Source organism: Nannobrachium achirus, assembly GCF_963921795.1.
Source record: "Nannobrachium achirus genome assembly, chromosome: 5".
NCBI lineage: Eukaryota > Metazoa > Chordata > Actinopteri > Myctophiformes > Myctophidae > Nannobrachium > Nannobrachium achirus.
The window spans coordinates 28,421,031-28,443,837 of NC_137814.1; the positions used below are offsets into that span (position 1 = coordinate 28,421,031).

The following is a 22,807-nucleotide window of genomic DNA, read 5'->3' on the forward strand; positions in this document are numbered from 1 at the left end:
AGCCTACATGCACTGATCAGTTCATTTTGCAGTCTCAGGATCTGGGATATATGTCTGATTGGGGCTATCGATGTTTTTTTCCCCCTCCTAATTTTTGTCTTGTATTTACCGTAATGAAACGAGTCTATAGCCTTTATCTCTCACTGTGAATCTCGCTCAGAGTAGAATGGAACAGAGCTGGTATTAATACATTATAATTAATAAAGTAAAGCTGTCATAATGTTCTCTCGCAGACTTTTTAAATCATCATGCAAGACATAGGGAATGGGACGATCCACTTTCCACCACCTGTGAGCAAAGACAGAGTCATCTGTGAATTCCCAAAGGTATTATCATTCATCATTATTTAAAGAAAATGGCAATGGTAGGCATAACCTTGTTACTCACTAATTCAAGCATAACAATGGAATTATAAATGGAAATGGTGGTGTAGCATGCTAGTCAAGACTGCTAATGATAATATAACAACATAACAACAAGATAATGATAAATATTTAATACAATAGGAATACAAATAGGATACAAATTAAAATTAAGTTACAGTAAAACTCTAAAGCAGCAATGGTGCGTGTGTGTGTGTGTGTGGGGGGGGGGGGTATTTTCCTGATATAGAATGTTATACTTTACATATATTATACATAAGTGCAATTAATTTACACGTATATAGGCTACACAACTATACCGTACAAGGACTAGTTATAGATAGAATGTAGCATTTTTCTTTTCTTTTTGTCCTTGTTCAGGGCTCTGGCAGCCTCAGGGAAAAACATGTGACATCTATGTTGGTATCAGCGGTTCTTGCAAATGACTAAAGCAGTGTCAGATCAAACCACTCAACCGAATTATGGTCCATTACATAAAGTGTAGATTAGCAGTCAAAAGAGGGCCTGTGTTCACCTATGCTGGCTTTAAGTCAGTTGCCAAACTTGCCATCATAAAACCTTAATGTCTGGTGAAGCTAATTTAGGGTTCTATTCTCACTTGGGCCAACAAACTATCCCAAGCTAAGTTGTCTCAACATAAGAATAGAGGTTTAAGATGGTAGGTTTGTGATTATTATTCTAAAATAAAATGTATGGGCTACTGAATACAAATAAAAATCACACCCGTGTGAAGTGGAGCTGTGTGTGTGTGTGTGTGTGTGTGTGTGTGTGTGTGTGTGTGTGTGTGTGTGTGTGTGTGTGTGTGGATCATGTGTACCGATTTTTGTGACATTTGAAGAAAATATGTAGGAAAAGGAGCAAAAAGTGTGTTTTGGAGAAAATTCAAGATGGCGGAAAATCTATCATGGCGCAAATGGGCGTGGCCTATATGGGGAGATGCGTCATGGCCCAAGGAATCCAGGGAAAAAATATTTTTAATTTTCCGACCTACGGTTCAAGAGTTACAGGCCAAAACGTAAAGTGGGGTGTTATGGCGCCACCATGCGGCCAAATGACACAATTATTTTTTATTTAATCCTTGAAATCATTATGAACCTCCTCTCCAAGTCTTGAAACTCTAGCCCCTATGGTTTGCGAGAGACAAATAATTGAATGTGAGTTTTTGCGATTCCCATTATAAGTCAATGGGGAAAATTAATTCACTAATAAATTAATATCAATTAAACTATAGAACCTTTCTCTTAGAAAAGTAATAGCCCACGATTCCCGAGTAAGCCGGTCGATTTGACATATGGCGCGAGTGTGTGGTGGCAAAACTGTGGGACTAGTGGCGTGCCGAAGTTTAGGAAGTTCAGGCTACATACACACACACAGACACACAGACACACAGACAGACAGACACACAGACAGACCCACACAGCCACGTATAGGGAGCTGCACACAGCTCCAAAAATCACACCCGTGTGAAGTGGAGCTGTGTGTGTGTGTGTGTGTGTGTGTGTGTGTGTGTGTAGATCATGTGTACCGATTTTTGTGACATTTGAAAAAAATATTTAGGAAAAGGAGCAAAAAGTGTGTTTTGGAGAAAATTCAAGATGGCGGAAAATCTATCCTGGCGCAAATGGGCGTGGCCTATATGGGGAGATGCGTCTTGACCCAAGGAATCCAGGGAAAAAAGAATTTTAATTTTCCGATCTACGGTTCAAGAGTTACGGGGCAAAACGTAAAGTGGGCCGTTATAGCGCCACCATGAGGCCGAGTGATGTAATTATTTTTCGATTCATTCTTAAAATCATTATGAATCTCCTCTCCGAGGTTTGAAACTGTAGCTCCTATGGTTTACGAGAGAAAAATACTTGAAAGTGATTTCTTGCATTGTCCCATTATAAGTCAATGGGGACAATTAAGCGTCGTTTTTTGCCGATTACGTCGGCATGGTAAGGCGGATCGGAACGAAAGGTAATAGAACACCATTCCCGGCCGAGCCGCACATTTTGATGTATATATTGCGCGAGTGGCGTAAATGGTGCGGCACTAGTTACGCGCCGAAGTCAGGCTACATACACACAGACACACAGACAGACACACACACACACAGACCCACACAGCCACGTATAGGGAGCTGCACACAGCTCCAAAAATGATTACAAGAGATGCTTCCCTTTTTTCTATCTTTCCAAAACAAATGGTTCACAAGCACAACCAACGACTGCCTTTATATCTCCAAACATGTAACCCCCCCACCCCAACAACACACATGCACAAAGGAGATATTATGGACGTGCCAAATGTAAAGTCTTTAAAGCAATTTTCTACTGTTAACTGCCTCCGCAAGATTAAATTAGAGCAAATTATGTGGTGGTGAGTCGTTGAAAGTTCATCGGTTACACCAGTTACTTTAAGTTTCCCTTTTCAGCAAGAATACTGGTGCCGCAATCTTACCAAAGCACTGATGCATTTACTTCATTGTGTGTAAACATAAATGATACCAGCGTCAATCATGGTCTTTTCACTTGGAACAATTTTTGGATAGACTTTTTAAATCAATCCGTGCTTTAAAATCCATTAAAATGCAAAGAGAACATACAACAAATAACCATGACATGTAATTAGGTTTGTGTTTGTTGTATTGCCTATCTCAAGCAAGGTGAAAGTCTCTTCAAGTACAAGTGTCAAAGTGAAATTAACAGAATCCAATGGCTATACTCGAAAATCTAACAAACCATGGTATTCTTTGGAAAATACCTTAGCAGCATACTGTGAGTCATCGCCAATACAGGTGCCGGTCTGCCGGACCACCAGTATGGTTCTTTAGCTAGTATATAATTATTCTGTGTTGAATTGAGAGATCCCCATGATATCCATTAACTCAAGCATGTGATTGTCATTGTGTGCAATATTTATTCTCATGCATAATTCATGTATTTGCACCTTCTTTCCAGTTTTACACACCAAGGGCTTGTCTACAGCTAAAAGATGACTGGAACATTGAGACTCATGCTGCCTGCAAAGACAGAGCTACCAGGCATCAACCGTGAGTTGCTCTAGATTGGTTGTCTTACATTAAAATTGCTCCTTGCAGTACATACCGGTATAATATAATTAATACCAGTAAGACTCCCTAATCGGGAGATAAGCGACCGTAGGTGGCTTATCTCCACAAATAGGGCAAAAATGTGTTTTTCCCAAATCTTCCTGATCCATGTTGATGACATGAGTGTAGACATGCTGTGTAGTGATATTCGTGATTTTAGGGCAAAAACTGTAGGAGCAGTGTCCAAAAATGTGTTTTAAAAATCGGCCTGAAGGTGGCGCTAGAATAGGGCCATGTGAGAAATGAGGGGTGGGGTCTCCGCGTTGCCTTGGCGGACGAATAGGTACCGGCCCCGGCTCTCCCGGACGCTCCTAGCCCGAGTTACGGCATTTTATGTGCGCTGCAGTGGCAGGGGGTCCTCCACTGGGGGCACCACCACTTTTGCATCCGTTCTGGAGCAGCAGGAGTCGGTGGTCCCCGGGAATTCCCTGTGAGCAGCCCCGTTGGGGTGGTCATTTGGTCATTTTTGCACATTTGGTCATTTTTTACATCTGGGGGTCCCCCAGGGACCTGGGGGTCCCTGGGGCTCCGGGGGTCATTGGAGGTTGTAGTTTGGCAGGCAAGGAGTGTGTGTGTAAAATCTGGCATGGATCGGGTCAACGGTTGCGGAGATATAAGCAGGGAAAAAGTGTGACGTGTGACGTGTGAGCACATTTGGTCATTTTTTACATCTGGGGGTCCCCCAGGGACCTGGGGGTCCCTGGGGCTCCGGGGGTCCTTTAACATAATACTAGTAAGACACCTCAGGGTGACATGCGACCTCGCCCTAGGTCGCGCCAATTCTTGACTATCTGGCCAACCACAGTGTTTCTCTGACGATTCTAGTTGTTATCATTCTGGGGGGAGTTTGTTCATGTTTTTGTGAGGGTATCAACCCTAGGAGACACGGGGAAACATGCAAACTCCACACAGAAAGGCCCTATCGCCAACCCCATCGAGGGTGTGAGCGATGGGGCCTAAACATGGAAATGTGGAGAACACTATATATGGAGATAGTCCAGTCCATCATGTCATAATGGGACTACCGTCATAGACAGTAGCCATTGTTAGGCCGGAGTCAATGGCTGTGTCTATGACGGTAGTTCCATATGACATATTGGACTAGACTATCTCCATATATAGTGTTATCCACATCTCCATGTTAGAACTCATATATGGGCATAAAAAGTATGTCATGTGACATCACTTCCTGTACAGACAGTCAGCCATTGACTCCGGATTAACAATGGCTACTGTCTATGACGGTAGTCCCATATGACATATTGGACTAGACTATCTCCATATATAGTGTTATCCACATCTCCATGTTTAGACAGCCAATGACTCCGGCCTAACAATGGCTACTTTCTATGACGGTAGTCCCATATGACATGATGGACTGGACTATCTCCATATATAGTGTTATCCACATTTCGTGTAGCCGCCCTGTACAGGAAGTGATGTCACAACTCGCTGACATCACACTGATATCACAGAGGATACGGAAGGACGGTCACGAGGATACGGAAGGAAGGAAGGAAGGAAGGAAGGACACTCAAGCGACACGATTCTTCAGAGTATATGCGACCTTCGGTCCAACAATAATATATTAGCGTTATGCATATAATGCACAATGATACACGATAAAATACTATTTCTCGTAAATACATTAAAGGCCAAAATGATTGTTATATTTTTAGGTGGGACAGACAGAAGATGTCTAAAGTGGTAGTTGTTGGAGACCTGAATGTGGGAAAGACTTGTCTTATTAACAGGTATTGTGCCAATCACTCATCATTCCATTTACATTTTCTCTTTTGCAAACACTCAAGTTTTTACTTTGGTTTTCTACCTTTCCCCCCCATCAGATTCTGTAAAGATGTGTTTGACAGAGACTACAAGGCCACCATAGGGGTGGACTTCGAGATTGAGAGGTTTGAGATATCTGGAGTTCCATTCTCTCTTCAGATGTGAGTCATTTCATTTTTAAGAGAATTTAATAATCATTTATTGGATTCAGATTTTATTTAATGTTTTATTTGTGTTTTATTCATGCACAATTGCTCCTTGACTCTCTCCATGTAGCTGGGACACAGCGGGTCAGGAAAAATTCAAATGCATTGCTTCAGCGTATTACAGAGGGGCGCAGAGTAAGTTTAGTCAATTCGTTTGGTATGTGTCATGACTTTCAAAACACGCACGCACGCACGCACAGAAGGGCTTATGTATTGTGTAAATGTTGTCATATTATACAACATTTTACATTGCGATTATTATAGTATACATTTTGGAGTAAATTAGTATTAATTCAGGTAAAAGCGCTTGTTTTTCTTTTCTAGTGATCATCACAGTCTTTGACATGGCAGACATCAAGTCACTTGAACATACACGGTAGGTCTAATGCAATACAAAACAAAAGAAAACAATCCTGAAATCAAATGACAGGATGGCACTGTATAGTCTATAGTGTATACTGTATGTACTGAGTTTCAGCACATACAAATTCAGTCCTCTCCACTAAGGATCAAAACATTGTCCAGTTTTAGTGAATTTGGCTCAGTTTGTGGGTTCTAATTGTCTCTGTCTATGCATATACTATACTGTATGCACCCTGGCCACAATATGCGATGTAAATGGCATGAACCTGTAGACACCGGAAGTGGCGGAAGTGCTGCGGTTAACGGAAGTTACGTCATGCGTTGCAATCGCCAGCGAAACAAAACAAATTAAATTGTAGCTCTTAACTCACTCTTAATAGGTGTCCTTTGTCAGAATCCATGTTTTTGTTTGGATATTGTTTATTAAGAGCACAACCGAAGGGTCGGGAGAAGTAGAACAGCTTTTTTCGCCAGCGGGGAATACACCACGCTGTGAAAAAAAAAAGAACATCCGGTGAAATTCTCCTGGCGGAAGTAGCACCGTTCTATGCCGTATCAGCCTATGGTCGAGACTCGTAACCAGGCTTTTCTCTTTGCAGATGAGTAAGCCTGGCTACGCGAGGCTATACTGTATGTAACTCTCTGCTCTTCTCTTCTCTTCAGGCAGTGGCTGGAGGATGCCATGAAAGACAACGAGCCAGGTTCCTGCTTAATTTTCTTGGTTGGCACCAAGAGCGACTTGCTTGTGAGTGCAGTCATGTGTATGGGTTCCACATAACTCCTTCTTTCATAGCAAATGTAATTGTTTGCTTTCACAGTCGCATGGTGCTAAATGATTTTTTCAAGCTTTTCTTTCCTTTTTTATATATAGTTCACCGTGTTGAAAGACAGGCAACAGGGAGAGAGAATCAGGGAGTGACATGCAGCAAGGGTCTGCCTGGGCTCAAACCCAGGACTTGTCAGAGCTTATGTAGTATACACCTTAACCACCTTTACCATTTCCAGGCCCCAGAAGAACAGCGGAGGACTGAGAAAGATGCTATCCAGATGGCAATGGAAATGCAAGCTGAGTTTTGGGCTGTTTCAGCCAAATCAGGTAATAGACACAAATCTACAACTATTCAGTTTTAGAATAATTATAAATATGAGTACAAACTAGTATATATAATTGTTTCAAAACACCATTGTTAAGGTTTCAAAGAGGAGATTGTGTGCACATTTTACCTGTATTTAGGATAGGTGCTGGATAAAGAGGCAGAAATCAAAGAGGGATAAAATATCCGCACATTGAGGTGGCTCCCAAACAAATGTATTTTAAGGGCAATGTTTCGAAAATAATAGGTCTTCATTAGGCCTTTAAGGTTGAAACATTCCCCTATTGTCCCCTATTGACACTGAGTTACAACTCAGTGTCAAGATATTGTACCCCTCTTTGACCATTGTTAAGGTACAATGTTTATTTGATAATTTTCTTGTTATAGGGGAGAATGTGCAGGAGTTCTTCTTTAGGGTGGCAGCCTTGGCCTTCGAGGATGCAACGCTAAAGGACTTGGAGAGAGGGGTCACTACCACCAGCATTGGAAGAGGAGGGAATATCCGTAAGAGACAAGTTTAATCTCATCCAAAGATAGAGTTTTAGGATTATTGTTTTATTACAAGACTGCACCCAGACTTCAGACTAAGAACCACAACTGGCACTATAGATCCCATAGCCCAGATTATAACAGATTGTATTCGGGTGTTAAATTTAAAATCAGCTTCATTGAATTTTAACCACATAAAACCTAAATACTTTACTTGGCTTGATGTACAAAATCACAACGTGTGGCGTTGCAATATGTTGTGATCCAGTAGATTCCTTTAGGCGGTACCTCTGGTACTTATTTATTAGACTAGTTTATGCCATGTTGACTTTACTTCATATGACCAATATTGCATGCATTGCTAGTAGCATGCAAGTATAGTGGTGTAATAGGATATATGCCTTCCCAATATACTTAAGAAATGATCAAATATATAATAAATATAATTATTTACATAATTTATTTATGTATATTCATATGTATGGTACTTCTCACTAGGATCTGACCGAGCCAACTTGGAGGAGGCCATGTCCAAAGATGTGAAGAGGAACTGCTGCTGAAGAAAATAGTCAGAGGCGTCAAATGGGTATGGCAAGGTATTGGCAGCTGCCATACCTTGGCTACAGGGAGAGAAAAATAAAATGTACTTCTTAAAATAAATGTATCATACCTGTTGCTAAGGTATGGCAACATGACTGGAGTCTTGCATGTGCAAGACACCAGTCATGTTGCCATACTATAGCTTTTGCTGAACTGACGTCACTGAAAAGAGAGGAAAAGAGTAAGACAGAAGAGGACAGGGGAACGAGGCATACTGTAGATTCTGCCATGATTATTTGACCACTTAAACCATACTTCTCTGTACATCAAAAAGCGAAAATATCAGAGAACGATCTGCTATTTTCCCAGACGTTCTCACCTCTTTTTATTGTACGTCGTTGACCTGTTTCCGCCAAATGTTTGCCTATAGCAGACATGACCAAAATACAGATGCTAGTGCAAACTGGAATGTTATGTGCTTTTCGTAAATGTCCCATCACTCTTTGTAATAAAGAACTGCCACGTGTCCTAGATTTGATGTATGTTATGAGATTTAAAACATTTCTTTTATCTTTTTCTGACGGAGTACTTGTTTCTTTATGCAGTATTTCTTATTTTGTCAAATGTTGTATTATAACCAGATTAATGTATCATAGAGAAAAAAGAGAAACATTTCACCTTTGTTTCACAAAAGCTGGCCAAAAAGTGTATGTTTTGGACACTGGAAGTATAGTTTTACAAATGCATATTTGAAATTATTGTTGCCACTACATTTTCTAAATGAGGGACCAGAATATACCTTTTATTGTGTGTGTGTGTGTGTGTGTGTGTGTGTGTGTGTGTGTGTGCGTGTGTGTGTGTGTGTGTGTGTGTGTGCGCGTGCGTGCGTGCGTGTGTGTGTTTGTTTGTTTTGTTATTGTTTTTCTGTTTAAGTGCTCATTCATATCTATCATAAAAAAGTGCTTAACATCCAAATGTTTATCGTAAAGGACAAGCTTACTGTACATGCTCCAAAGCTATTATCTGGAAATAATGTATTTCTTTGAATGAAACAAATCAACATTGTGGTACCATGAAACTATTGCCACAAATATATGTTCAGTATTTTTTTAATCAATAAAGGTTTGCTGATTCTATCAATTTGAATGTTATGGGAATAAATGGTTAATTAATGGAGGACACATTCAACCATAGATGTATCACTATGTAGTGGTGGAAAAAGTACTCAAATGTTTTATTTAAGTAAAACTATCAATACTGAAATATAGAAATACTAGAAAGCCTGGAATTCAAAATGTACTTGAGTAAAAGTACGAAAGTATTGGTATCAAAGTGTACTTAAAGTACCAAAAAAAGTGAGAAGGGACCAGCTGCAGACTTGCAGATCCCGTGAGGGGGTGTGGCATTTCCTCCTGGGTGAGGGGGCGGGCATTTGCCTGCTGGGTGAGCGGAAGTGTTTTTTTTTTTTTTTTTTTGCCTGTGCGCGCTCTACTCCTAAACATGCTTGGTAATCTGCTAGACGCTGCAGAGCGAGCTGTGGGTGCGTGGCCTATGCAGATATGAGCGAGCTGTGGGTTATTTTTTTGCCTTGTATACAAGTTGTGATGGTATTTGTTGCCTTGTTTGTTTTTTCAAACGTTGTAATGTAATTAATACAAATCATCAGTATCTTTGACTCTCAATAATAATGTTAAAACTGATCATATTCGTGGTCGTTTGCATTAGTAGCCTACTGTGGATTATGTGTGTTAAATACATATATTACAGAATTTTAATCCCAAGTAACGTTTTCATTATCGTTGGTTTACAGTGGATATTATAGCATGTAATCTGTTGAATAACTTTTTCAAGGGTTACCTTTTCAAAACATGTAGGTTAGGCGGCCTACCAAATAAAGGGTGGGAGTCTGGGAGATACACACACACACACGCACACACACGCACACAAACAAACACACACGCACGCACGCACACACGCACGCACGCACGCACGCACGCACGCACGCACGCACACACACACACACACACACACACACACACACACACACACACACACACACACACACACACACACACACACTACAGTATGCATCCTTCTTTGTATAGCCTATATATTATTTTCCTGACTATAACTACCGTTTCTTTTTGTTCTTTTTTGTATATTCTGTATATAGGCCTATATGTTTTTCTTCCTTTTAGTTGACCTTGTACTAGTGAATTGTACCGTTATGAAACTGTACCTTTTCCTATGCAAACTTCTAATAAAGTCTTCAATCAATCAATCAATCAATCAATCAATCAAACACACGCAACGCACATACCTTTTTAATAATAAGGTTTTTAAGATGATGTTATACAAATGTAAAGTTTTGATAATAAGGTGCTCAAACATATTTTATGATAATAATGTAATTATTATTGAGTATTTCCTCCTGTTTCCCCCACGACAGTCAATTGACCTTAAATTACCAGTTAGGCTACTTTTCAGATTAATGCAAAATATATTTGATTGGTTTATTGTAATGGGCTTCCCAGCAGCACAAAGTAGTAGCCTAATTAAAATGTACTAGCTGTGTCATTCTTAGCAAAGGGGTCAAAATTGGCCATAATAAAGCAGGTACAGGTCTGAGCTCAACAGGAATTACATATTGTGAATATAAAGTTGACTGTGGCTCCATGTGAACTTAAGTGGATCTGAAAGAGAACTGTGTCGTCTTTGAGGTAAACTGACTATATGTTAACACAAAACTAACTCTTTTCCAATTATTTAAAAAAGGGCATTAGGCTACTGTATGTGAAAAGGCGGTTTGAATAACCATAACTAATTTGCTCTTGTTTTTCAAAGTCATGGGAATGCCTTGTGTACCATGAAGGTCATGCATATTAAAAACACATGAAATATTGTCTGCAGTCAATCAGTCAACTGGTTGTCACCTTCCTCAAGCAAACAGTAGTATCTGTGAAAGTCCAACGCACACACACATTTCTTAAATACTACGTGCACAGTTTAGCTTCCGCTATAAAAACCTGCCAGAAAGCCAGACAGCTTTCTGGCAGAAATAGCACTGTAGTGACAGGCTTTCTGGCAGAAAGGCCAGCCAACTCTTGCCTTTCGACAGAAATAGCACTGTGGCGACAGGCTTTCTGGCAGAAAGGTCAGCCAACTTGTGCCTTTCTGCCAGAAAGCCCAGCCAGCTTGTGCCTTTCGACAGAAATAGCACTGTGGCGACAGGCTTTCTGACAGAAAGGCCAGCCAGCTCTTGCCTTTCAACAGAAATAGCACTGTGGCCACAGGCTTTCTGGCAGAAAGGCCAGCCAACTCTTGCCTTTCGACAGAAATAGCACTGTGGCGACAGGCTTTCTGGCAGAAAGGTCAGCCAGCTCGTGCCTTTCAACAGAAATAGCACTGTGGCCACAGGCTTTATGGCAGAAAGGCCAGCCAACTCTTGCCTTTCGACAGAAATAGCACTGTGGCGACAGGCTTTCTGTCAGAAAGGTCAGCCAACTCGTGCCTTTCTGGCAGAAAGGCCAGCCAGCTTGTGCCTTTCAACAGAATTAGCACTGTGGCAACAGGCTTTCTGGCAGAAAGGTCAGCCAGCTCGTGCCTTTCAACAGAAATAGCACTGTGGCCACAGGCTTTCGGGCAGAAAGGCCAGCCAACTCTTGCCTTTCGACAGAAATAGCACTGTGGCGACAGGCTTTCTGGCAGAAAGGTCAGCCAGCTCGTGCCTTTCAACAGAAATAGCACTGTGGCCACAGGCTTTCTGGCAGAAAGGCCAGCCAACTCTTGCCTTTCGACAGAAATAGCACTGTGGCGACAGGCTTTCTGACAGAAAGGCCAGCCAGCTCTTGCCTTTCGACAGAAATAGCACTGTGGCGACAGGCTTTCTGTCAGAAAGGTCAGCCAACTCGTGCCTTTCAACAGAAATAGCACTGTGGCCACAGGCTTTCTGGCAGAAAGGCCAGCCAACTCTTGCCTTTCGACAGAAATAGCACTGTGGCGACAGGCTTTCTGTCAGAAAGGTCAGCCAACTCGTGCCTTTCGACAGAAATAGCACTGTGGCGACAGGCTTTCTGGCAGAAAGGCCAGCCAACTCTTGCCTTTCGACAGAAATAGCACTGTGGCGACAGGCTTTCTGTCAGAAAGGTCAGCCAACTCGTGCCTTTCTGGCAGAAAGGCCAGCCAGCTTGTGCCTTTCAACAGAATTAGCACTGTGGCGACAGGCTTTCTGGCAGAAAGGTCAGCCAGCTCGTGCCTTTCAACAGAAATAGCACTGTGGCGACAGGCTTTCTGGCAGAAAGGCCAGCCAACTCTTGCCTTTCGACAGAAATAGCACTGTGGCGACAGGCTTTCTGGCAGAAAGGTCAGCCAGCTCGTGCCTTTCAACAGAAATAGCACTGTGGCCACAGGCTTTCTGGCAGAAAGGCCAGCCAACTCTTGCCTTTCGACAGAAATAGCACTGTGGCGACAGGCTTTCTGGCAGAAAGGCCAGCCAACTCTTGCCTTTCGACAGAAATAGCACTGTGGCGACAGGCTTTCTGCCAGAAAGGTCAGCCAACTTGTGCCTTTCTGGCAGAAAGGCCAGCCAGCTTGTGCCTTTCAACAGAACTAGCACTGTGGCCACAGGCTTTCTGGCAGAAAGGCCAGCCAACTCTTGCCTTTCGACAGAAATAGCACTGTGGCGACAGGCTTTCTGGCAGAAAGCTCAGCCAACTCGTGCCTTTCTGGCAGAAAGGCCAGCCAGCTTGTGCCCCATGACAAATAAGAGACACTGGTGTCTACATGACAAGCAATAGACAGAGGAGAAGGTGGTACAGTCAGTTGGGGCATTAAGGCCACTGTGGCCTTTGGGAATACCATTTCTTTGAGGGGCACAAGAACAAACTGGGGTCAACGGCGGGTCGGCGGCCATGGCCTTCCTGACCTTCCCGAAATTCCTGCCCTGATGGAGAGTGTGTAAAAGAGATGAAGAAATGAGTGCAAGCAGGTTAAAATGGGTGGAGGAAAGTGTCATGGGTGATGGTTGATAGAAAAGTATCAACAAGGTGAGTCAGTGATGTGAAGACCATATACACTCTGTATAAAGACCATTAGGCCATATGCACACCGTATGCAGACCAGTAGACATGCAGACCATATACACACTGAATGCAGATCATTAGGCCATGTGCTGACCATATGCACACCATAGTAGAGCAACAGACCATATATAGGCCATATGCAGACCATATGGACACTGAATGCAGATCATTAGGCCATGTGCTGACCATATGCACACCATAGTAGAGCAACAGACCATATATAGGCCATATGCAGACCATATGGACACTGAATGCAGATCATTAGGCCATGTGCTGACCATATGCACACCATAGTAGAGCAACAGACCATATATATATAGGCCATAAGAAGACCATACGCTCACTGTATGCAGACCAGTAGGCCATGTTTTGGAGATAAAGCCAAAGAGGAGGTGTATGAATGTAGTGAAAGAGGACATGAAGTTAGTAGATGTCATAAAAGAGGAGGCACAGGAGAGGGTGAGATGGAGGCAGATGATTTGCTGTGGATTTACTGTGGTAGGAAAAGGAGAAGACTTAGACTAAGAAGAGCAGGGCAGGAATTTCATGGAGGCCATGAAGGCCATGGCTGCCGTAGCCCCTCTGGCCTTGTGCCCCTCAAACCAATGGCATGACCTGAGGCCACAGTGGCCTTTAATGCCCCAGCTGACTGTAGGCCATAAGCAGACCATATGGACACTGAATGCAGATCATTAGGCCATGTGCTGACCATATGCACACCATAGTGTGCAGAACATATGCATAGACCAACAGACCATATACTGTATACCAGTAGGCCATAAGCAGACCATAAGCACACCGTATGTAGACCAGCAGACCATATGCAGACCATAGGACATAAGCAGACGTGCCCCTCAGTTTGGCCTTGTGCCCCTCAAACCAATGGCATAGCCTGAGGCCACAGTGGCCTTTAATGCCCCAGCTGACTGTACCACTTTATCCTCTGTTTCTTTCTTGTCAATATGAAGAAAGTAGACACCAGTGTCTCTTTCTCGCCCTGTAGATCACCAGTGTCTGTTGTTCAGATTGAAATCTTAACTCCCAGAGCACCCATCTTTAAACCAATACAGTTACTTTGATTGGCGCAGGGCTGAACATGAATCAGATTGTAATTTTATAAATACCATCATTTATCTATTTCACTGCAGATTAGGTTATCATCCCTAAGCCTTAAATTCAAATTAACAAATTCTTTCAATGGACTAAAATCTTGTTTTGGCCTTCCTGCCCTGGCATTTGGCCTTTGTGCCATCAAAAAGCCAATTGGCTTTTCTGGAACTTGATGAAATTCCAGGCCTGGTCAGAACACTTTATAATTTATAAACCATCTTACAATGACCCTTTCATGTATGAATGTAAAAATAAAATTAAAATATCTCAACATTTCATAATCACTCTTATAATGCTTTTTAAGTTTTTTGAATAGTTTAATAAATCATTAAGTATATTTATGAGTGCTTATAATTTGGCTATACGTAATTATACAGTGTTATAAACAGGTTGTAATTTATTATAGTAGGCCTACTTTGCAGCAAGTGTTAACATTTATTAATTACACTCATTATTTTTACACTATACTCTTTGCATAAATTCAAACATTTCAGGGTCCTCTGAGACATTGAATGTATAATATTATCACTTTATATGCTTATTAAATTTAACAATTAAGCTTTGCTCCAACCAGACCTGAGCTTTTGTTCTGAAATGAATTCATGTTAATTAAATTACATAATTCAAAGTAAAAAAAAACAAAAAACAGATGATCCATAAATTATAATTAGCCTATATGAATGATCACGGTTAAGCCACTTTAAACGTAGGCCTATTTAATCGATCGTTCTGGCAAAGGACGCCTTGAAACAGACCAGGGGGAAAGAGAAACGCACTTCCTGTATTTAACACACATATATAAATCCACAGTAGCCTACTAATGCAAACAATCTTGAATACCTTTTAACGTTATTATTGAGAGCAAAATGGTTAAATAAATGAAATAAATACAGGGAAGGGACGCGCGTGTGCGCATGCTCAAGGACGCGCGTGTGCGCACACGCACATGCTCATGCATGTGCGCGCGACCACTTCCGCTCACCCAGCAGGCAAATGCCCGCCCCATGGCCCGCCCCCTCACCCAGGAGGAAATGCCACACCCCCTCACGGGATCTGCAATTCTGCAGCTGGTCTCTGTTGGAGAAAGTATAACATTTTTTGAAAATAGCAAATCTACAAGCCCACAACGCTTCGCAATGTGACGCGTTGTGAGCTTGTAGATTATCTATTTTCAAATAGCCTCGGTATAAAGTGCTAATGTGTGTTTTGTAATATTATAATTTAAATCTGCAAATAAGGTTTTTGTTTTAATGGTAAAAGACAAGTAGAATATTTGGATCCGAGATGTAGAGAAGAAGAAGAAGTAAAAGTATTGGAAATACTCAAGTAAAGTACAAATACCTCAAAAGTGTACTAATGTACTCAAGTTAATGTACTTAGTTACTTTCCACCAGAGCCGTCTGCTTTCCACCACTGTCCAAATGCATCTAGCCAATCACCGACTGATGACGTCTTGTGGGCGGGATTTCCATGTTTTGAGGAAATGGCTAGAATCTGTTAGTTGACTTGACTGTCTGTGTAGATTTTCAGTGAAACTTCCAGTGAAAACTCACGCTTGCTTCATTTTATTGAGAAGGCATTGGGAAGGAAAAGGGTGATAACCTAGAGATACTGTAGTGCGTGTCAGCAGTATGAAGCCTTGGCTGGCTGTCTCTCCTATAGTCTTAGCAGAGTGCTAGTTCAGCAGCTAAGCTAAATGTCAACATCACGGGACATCAACTTGTCTTCCATGTGCTGCTGAAGGAGAGGCTGTGTCTGTGCAGGACTGCAGGTATGTCGTCTGTATGTGTTATGTGTCGTCATTGATTAAAGATTGATGCTGGTAATTGAACTGCGCTGTCAGAGCTAGTGCATATCATTTTGTGTATTGGTACTTTAGAAAGACTTTGCCTTTTTGTATGAATTGAGTACAAAGGGACCCCAATTTAAACAATCCTAAAAGCTTTCTGTGGTCTTTATCCTTTTAGTTGACCATGTGTCAGTGAATTGCACTGTCCTGTACCTTTTCCTATGCAAGCTTATAATAAAGTATTCAATCAATCAATCAATCAATCAATCAATCAATCAAAATAGACTACTCTGCAAAAACTGTGATAGCCTTTGTGATCATGTTCCAAACGACTGATTTCTCCTCAGCTGATTCGTCATGAAGACCAATAAATCATATATTAAGCTTGTATTGCACAAGAAAGGCTTTGGTGGAAGTGGTAAGTAACAACATGTTCATGTGTTGTTTATACTAAGACACTTTGTGTACTCCTTTTTACATGTTGTTTTTCCAATATTGAGAATATGCAATATGAAAATCAGCTTGTCATCCTTATGAAATATTTGAGGTGAATGAGCAATTACCTTTTTCCTGGAACAGATGATGAGTTGGTTGTCAACCCAAAAGTGTTCCCTCAAGTCAGTGTGGGGGACATCATTGAGATCGCACAACCTACAGATGAATACAGGTGACATGCATATCAACTTATTTAATTCTTGAGCTGTATAAAGCTGTGTCAGTAGTTGTCAAGGTACTAAGGTAGGGTTAAGGGGGAGGGTGGTATGGTATCCTATCTGATACAGGATCACCACGGGGGCCCCAACTAAAGGGACTGCAGTTAGTACATGTATTTTATGTATAAGTAAGTAACTACTGTACAACTAGTGAATGAACAAGTCAAGAATGATCAGATCTTCACTGTTATCTATCTCTAGAGACATGTTTCCAGAGCGCTGCGGTGTCAGAGCACAGCCGCACACACACAGGTGCTACTTGACACCACAGTTATGGTTGCTGCTCTGAGAAATGGGTCTACTCTATACCTAAAGTAAATAGACATTAATGGACCTGTGGACTAAATGACAGACCATATTAGACCAAATCATGTCCAACAATATAAATGTTCTTAAATTGGGGTCCCAGAAATAGATGGTATCAAATGGGGTCTGTAGTCCAATCTGCATATCAAATTGGGGGTCCTTTGAATAAAAAAGATCTACTGCACACCTACCATTCTCTCCTCTACATTCCAGCCCTCTCCTGCTGCAGGTGAAGAGCCTGAAAGAAGACCTTCAGAAAGGTAAATCTGAATCATCTATATACTGTATGTAGCTACAATATCAAGATTTGCAATATTTCAGAAACACCCCTCATTAGTCAAACCATAATTGCATTGCTTGTTGGCAATCTTGAGTGTTTTTTTTTATTATTTTTTATTATTATTATTATTATTTAGAGTAGACAATGTCCTTTAGGTTCTTAATGAATGTCCTTAAATAAATGTATCTTAACTCTGTTGTTCTTCAGAGACGATCAGTGTGGACCAGACCGTAGCACAAGCTTTCAAACTGCGGGCCTACCAGGATGTCATTGTAAACATAGTAGATCCTAAGGTACATTACCAGGATGTCATTGTAAACATAGTAGATCCTAAGGTACATTACCAGGATGTCATTGTAAACATAGTAGATCCTAAGGTACATTGTGTGTCTGCTGTGCTTCTTAGTTCCACCACTGAAGCCTGTTAGCGTTTACCCATTAATACCTGGAATTATTTACTATATACTTCAGCAGATATACAAGCTCACAGCGCGGCACAGAATGCCACGCTGAGAGCTTGTAGATTGTTTAAAAAAAAATCCTGGCTGTTTTTTAAAAAATCCTGAAAATAAAGCATAAAATAATGATTAAAGTAATAATGCGTTCAAGGTCTTCTGAACAGTAGCACTCATATCATAAGCTTTGTACTTGTAGGATGTTACACTTGACCTTGTGGAGCTCACTTTCAAAGACCAGTATATCGGCAGAGGAGACATGTGGAGACTCAAGAAGAGTTTGGTGAGGCGTGTGCATGCGTGTGTGTGTGTATGTGCATTAACAGGTTGTGCTCAAAATTATTCAACCCCCCCTTAGTAAGGGAAAGTTAGCCTATTGCTACATCAATCTGGGAACTAAATCTAAATCACTAGCTTTCTTCACAAATGTGTTCATAAAGGTGTCTACTATCACCTCTGAACTTTGTCAAACCCAACTCCCTTGACATACTTTGTGGGAGCCAATCAAAGTTGGGGATATCGGGATCCCCAGGGCCTGGGATTAAAGGGGGAAAAATAAAAAATGGCCAATATGAACGTATGAAGTGTGTAATTAGGGTAGTGTTGGGCTGCTGAATCCATTCCAACCATTAGTTATAAGTAAAAATGACTCCTTGGCCATAAAAAAGGCCTAATTGGCTAAGGCTTAGCCAATCATGTCATTCGAGTTCACCTGTGTCCTGTTAGTCCCTATGTTTTAAACCCTGTGTTTGAATGTTCCTTGTCAGATTGTATCATGTTATCCTGTGTGTCATGTGTGATTACCCACCTGATCTTGAATAGTTTTCATGAATTCAAACACTACTCCAACCTTTTTTTTTATTGCCAATATTATATGTCTCATGGGCACACAAAATTAGGTATGGCCTATTTTATGGCCAATGAGTCATTTTAACTGAAAAAGAATGGTTGGAATGGATTCAGCAGCCCAAAAATATCCAAATTACACACCTCATACGCTCATATTGGCCATTTTTTATTTTTTCCCCTTTAATCCCAGGCCCTCGGGATACCCAATAACTTTGATTGGCTCCCACAAAGTATGTCAAGGGAGTTGGGTTTGACAAAGTTCAGAGGTGATAGTAGACACCTTTATGAACACATTTGTGAAGAAAGCTAGTGATTTAGATTTAGTTCCCAGATTGATGTAGCAATAGGCTAACTTTCTCTTACTACCTCTGCAAATCTGGTTTAGTCTAAGGAATGGTCTGAAAAGTTCAGAGAAGAGATTATTGCTTTGTACAAAAAAGGAAATGGATATAAAACCATTGCAAAGACACTGAATGTTCCAAAAAGTACAGTTTTGAGCATAGTTCACAAGTTCTAAGTCAAAGGAACAGTGGCTACACTAATGAATACATTTGTCAGAGGGGGTTGAATAATTTTCGAGCACAACTGTACATGCCTGCATCATATACTACACAGTGGCTTATGTATGCCTGAGCATTTATATTATACCTTGTATATTACAGGTCAGCACCTGTGCCTATGTGACACAGAAAGTGGAATTTGCTGGAATCAGGTAGGCATTGCGTATTATGACTACTACATTTAAACCATGTTAACTGTACCCTGTTACCCGAAATGAAATCATCGTCATTCCAAGTTGCCTAATACTAAAGGTGTTTATTTTTTTATAGAACAATGCTGTACCTAGAGGATCAATAAAAGAGACTTTCTGTGTTTTCCTCTCTCCAGAGCGCAGGCCAGTGAATTATGGGTGAAGGGAGAGAAAGTAACCTGTGGTTACATCAGTGAAGACACCAGGGTAAGACATAAGCCACATATGGATTGTGTCACAGTACAGTATTTGTGGCGTTCAAAGAGTTAACCATTGCTAGAGTAACTTAATAACTTTGAAGCTGTAATTGTAAAAATAGGTCTTGTAGTCATCTTGAAAAGGAGTTATTTGATGATAATAAAAAAAAAAGGGAAAAAAATTGCCCAGGTCGCTTATCTCCCGATTAGGGAGTCTTACTGGTACAATAGAGATAGTTTCTCCCAAAAAGAAATCTGCATTTTGTTGGGGGGGGGATTAGCAGTGAGAGGGACCAGAGCTCAAAGACCAAGGTGGATTGACAGAACAAGAAAAAAGTCCATATTTTCAACTGTAATACTATGACACTGTTTTGTTATACAGGTGGTGTTCAGATCAACATCTGCAATGGTCTACATATTCATCCAAATGAGCTGTGAAATGTGGGACTTTGATATTTATGGTTAGTTGATCCTCACCTTATTTATGAGTTTAAACATTGCAAGATTGCTTTGTCTGAGACTAAAGCGATTCTATTCAATAGCATAAGGGTGAATGAGAATTTAAATAGGCAAAGCTATGGAGGAGGTCTGATCTGAATATTTTGCTTTCAGGTGACCTGTACTTTGAAAAGGCAGTAAATGGATTCCTGTCTGACCTTTTTGCCAAATGGAAGGTTTGTGATTTTCACAGTTTCACGTCATTGTTTGTAATTCTTAAGCCTTGCAATTATTACATCCAAGAGATCGTTCTCATGATGGATAACCGACTTGTTTCAGGAGAAGAATTGCAGTCATGAAGTGACAGTCGTACTCTTCTCGCGTACATTTTACAACGCTAAAACGATGGGTGAGCCTATGATTTATAAATACAGTGCAGTATATATCACTGAATCTGCATGACAGCTGCATATAAGACTTATTATTTTGCTTTGTTATCAGAGGAATTTCCAGAGATCCTGAGAGGTTCTATCAGACAGGATCACGAGGGACGCTTTTATGAAGACTTCTACAGGTGAACTCAATTCTTCATTTCATGTGCTCTGTGTCTGCAATGCATTATCACCTGCTTGGAAACGTTTTCATGACATGCCATCACACCCAGTTACTCTAACCATTTTAAAGGTGTGTGTAATGCACAACACTGAATCCTTCTTTCATCTTTAGTACATTACATCACTTTAGTACATTTATTATCTGCTTTTCTCACATTCTTTGATGGTGTGCTTGACCAAAGCAAGCAAGCAATCACAGCTAATTTGACTATGTCAAATTTGACTGTCAAATGAACTGTGGAAGGAGTTTGGTAAATGTTTTTAGCATCATGTCATGTTGTGTGCAGGGTAGTGGCTCAGAATGAGAGACGTGAAGAGTGGACCACGTTACTGGTCACCATCAAGAAGCTTTTCATCCAGTACCCTGTCTTGGTGCGGCTGAAGGAAGCAGGTACTGAATGAATGAGGGCCGGGCTGTTCTGTCATTGATTGATGGATGCCTTCCTTGTCATTTTGGCCTTTGAGTCCATGTGTTGTGTTTGTTCCCAACAGATGGTTTCCCTTCTGGTCAAAACTCAACGGCTGCTCAGGGGAATTACCTGGAGGCCATTAACCTCTCCTTTAATGGTTGGTACTCTAATTATGCACTAAATAGAGAGATGATTTACCACTTGCAGTTATTTCTTTCCCCATAGAGCATTTTGTTGATCAGTCATGTGTCAAAGAAATCACCACAGAAATCCGTATCTAGTAGCTGACTCCTGATCAGTCCTAAAAACTTTGGGTCAATATTTAGGAAATAAGCAAAAACACAAACCTACTTAAACATACAATATACATGTTGTGTGGTAGGAATGGGTTCCTTAATACATTAGATTAACACGATTAGAAATTCTCCTCCCACAGTTTTTGACAAGCATTACATCAACCGTAACTTTGACCGGACGGGCCAGATGTCAGTGGTCATCACTCCAGGGGTGGGGGTGTTTGAAGTCGACCGTCTCCTCATGATTCTCACCAAGCAGCGCATGATTGACAACGGTGATATGCACGTGGAACTGTGGTTTTAATGATGAATACAGTGATTATCATAATTTCATAATTATGAGCTTCACGGTGTTGATGAAAGCTGTTTTCCTGTGGCAGGTATTGGTGTGGACTTGGTCTGCATGGGGGAGCAGCCGCTGCACGCAGTACCACTGTTCAAGGTAAGACATCCGAGGTACTACAGATCATGGATAAGATAACAGCAGTATAAGAGAGGGATTTGCCAACTGGGATGGCTGCATTCGTTTTGGAAGAAAAATTCTACATATAGGATTGTCCAAACATAAAAAAAATATCCTGCACACTGACCCCTTTTGTATTAGCAATCAATGTTTCAAGTTCAAGACAGGGGGTAGGTAGTCGGATCAATCTATTCCCCCCCCATTTAAACCAGATGTTCTGTAAGGTTAGAACATATAGGGCAGCTGTGTAACACCCTCTCAGATTGAATGGACGCTACGTCCCTCATCACTACATTGTGGAATGGATTACATTGGTCACTGATGTTCGTTGGTCTCCTACTCTGTAGCTGCACAACAGGACAGTGCCCGGAGACTCCCGTCTGGGGGACGACTACAACCTGCCGCACTGGATCAACCACAGGCAAGACAATTAACATGCCAACACTTGTATGTGTTAGGGCATTCACCAAATATTCGAATATCAAAGTCACTATACGACATTGTTCACCAAAGTCAAATATTCGCCCTTTTTTTTTTTTTTTTTCTCTCTCTTTAAAAAAATATATAATTATATATCTTCATGGTTTATAAAGCTTGGCAAGATAGGAAGTCATAAGAATGAGTTGTCAATACCCCTGGTGGATGAATTTGTAAATGCTCTATACCAGGGGTTCTCAAACCTTTTTTAGGCTGTGACCCCCAAAATAAACATATTTGAACTGGGGACCCCCACCCTGACAAGCACTTGGAATTGTAGGTATTACATTTAACTCATTGAGTGCCAGCCTATCACCACTAGAGGGCGCCCAGTGACCAGAGAATAATAGAGATATGCTGGTAATGCATGCCCAAGCCCTGGAGCCATGACTTGCCTGAACACTTTCCTTTGTGCATGTACAGGAAGAGGATGAAGTTAGCTTGAAGTTAGCTATTGGCTACCAAGCATTTTAGAAGCCTTATTTTCGTCAACTTAGCCATGATTAAACCTTGCACACCTCATGCATGGGAAAAAAACAGAGAAGAATGAGCTCTAAAAAATCCAATGCAATCCTGGATTGCATTGGAGTGGATTTGTGCAGTTTGTTCACAGCTTTCAAA

The 22,807-nt window shown here is 41.1% G+C and overlaps 2 protein-coding genes across 5 annotated transcripts in view; both read left to right on the forward strand.

The window, feature by feature from the left end:
• Positions 1-248: 248 nt before the first annotated feature.
• On the forward strand, positions 249-7,977 carry rab36 (RAB36, member RAS oncogene family; the record flags this gene model as incomplete). The annotated part of the gene is made up of 10 exons (XM_080725697.1): positions 249-326; positions 3,326-3,417; positions 5,157-5,231; positions 5,325-5,426; positions 5,542-5,606; positions 5,796-5,847; positions 6,498-6,579; positions 6,840-6,930; positions 7,316-7,432; positions 7,916-7,977. The coding sequence occupies 10 exons, from the start codon at positions 249-251 to the stop codon at positions 7,975-7,977; spliced, it is 816 nt and encodes a 271-aa protein (XP_080581823.1).
• Positions 7,978-15,641: 7,664 nt separating this feature from the next.
• The window catches only part of depdc5 (DEP domain containing 5, GATOR1 subcomplex subunit), a 31,357-nt gene continuing 24,191 nt past the window's right edge, over positions 15,642-22,807 (forward strand). For 2 of the 4 annotated variants that reach the window (XM_080726796.1, XM_080726798.1), the window contains exons 1-17: positions 15,642-15,919; positions 16,285-16,355; positions 16,517-16,604; positions 17,170-17,216; positions 17,444-17,529; positions 17,891-17,974; positions 19,203-19,252; positions 19,429-19,498; positions 19,871-19,949; positions 20,101-20,162; positions 20,266-20,335; positions 20,428-20,500; positions 20,828-20,931; positions 21,033-21,107; positions 21,387-21,521; positions 21,627-21,688; positions 22,057-22,130. In XM_080726796.1, coding sequence (XP_080582922.1) covers positions 16,295-16,355; positions 16,517-16,604; positions 17,170-17,216; positions 17,444-17,529; positions 17,891-17,974; positions 19,203-19,252; positions 19,429-19,498; positions 19,871-19,949; positions 20,101-20,162; positions 20,266-20,335; positions 20,428-20,500; positions 20,828-20,931; positions 21,033-21,107; positions 21,387-21,521; positions 21,627-21,688; positions 22,057-22,130 — 1,220 coding nt within the window. In that variant the 5' untranslated portion in view covers positions 15,642-15,919; positions 16,285-16,294. Of the gene's footprint in view, positions 15,920-16,284; positions 16,356-16,516; positions 16,605-17,169; positions 17,217-17,443; positions 17,530-17,890; positions 17,975-19,202; positions 19,253-19,428; positions 19,499-19,870; positions 19,950-20,100; positions 20,163-20,263; positions 20,336-20,427; positions 20,501-20,827; positions 20,932-21,032; positions 21,108-21,386; positions 21,522-21,626; positions 21,689-22,056; positions 22,131-22,807 lie in introns of those variants that run through there. The other 2 variants (XM_080726797.1, XM_080726799.1) reach the window with 2 other exon arrangements.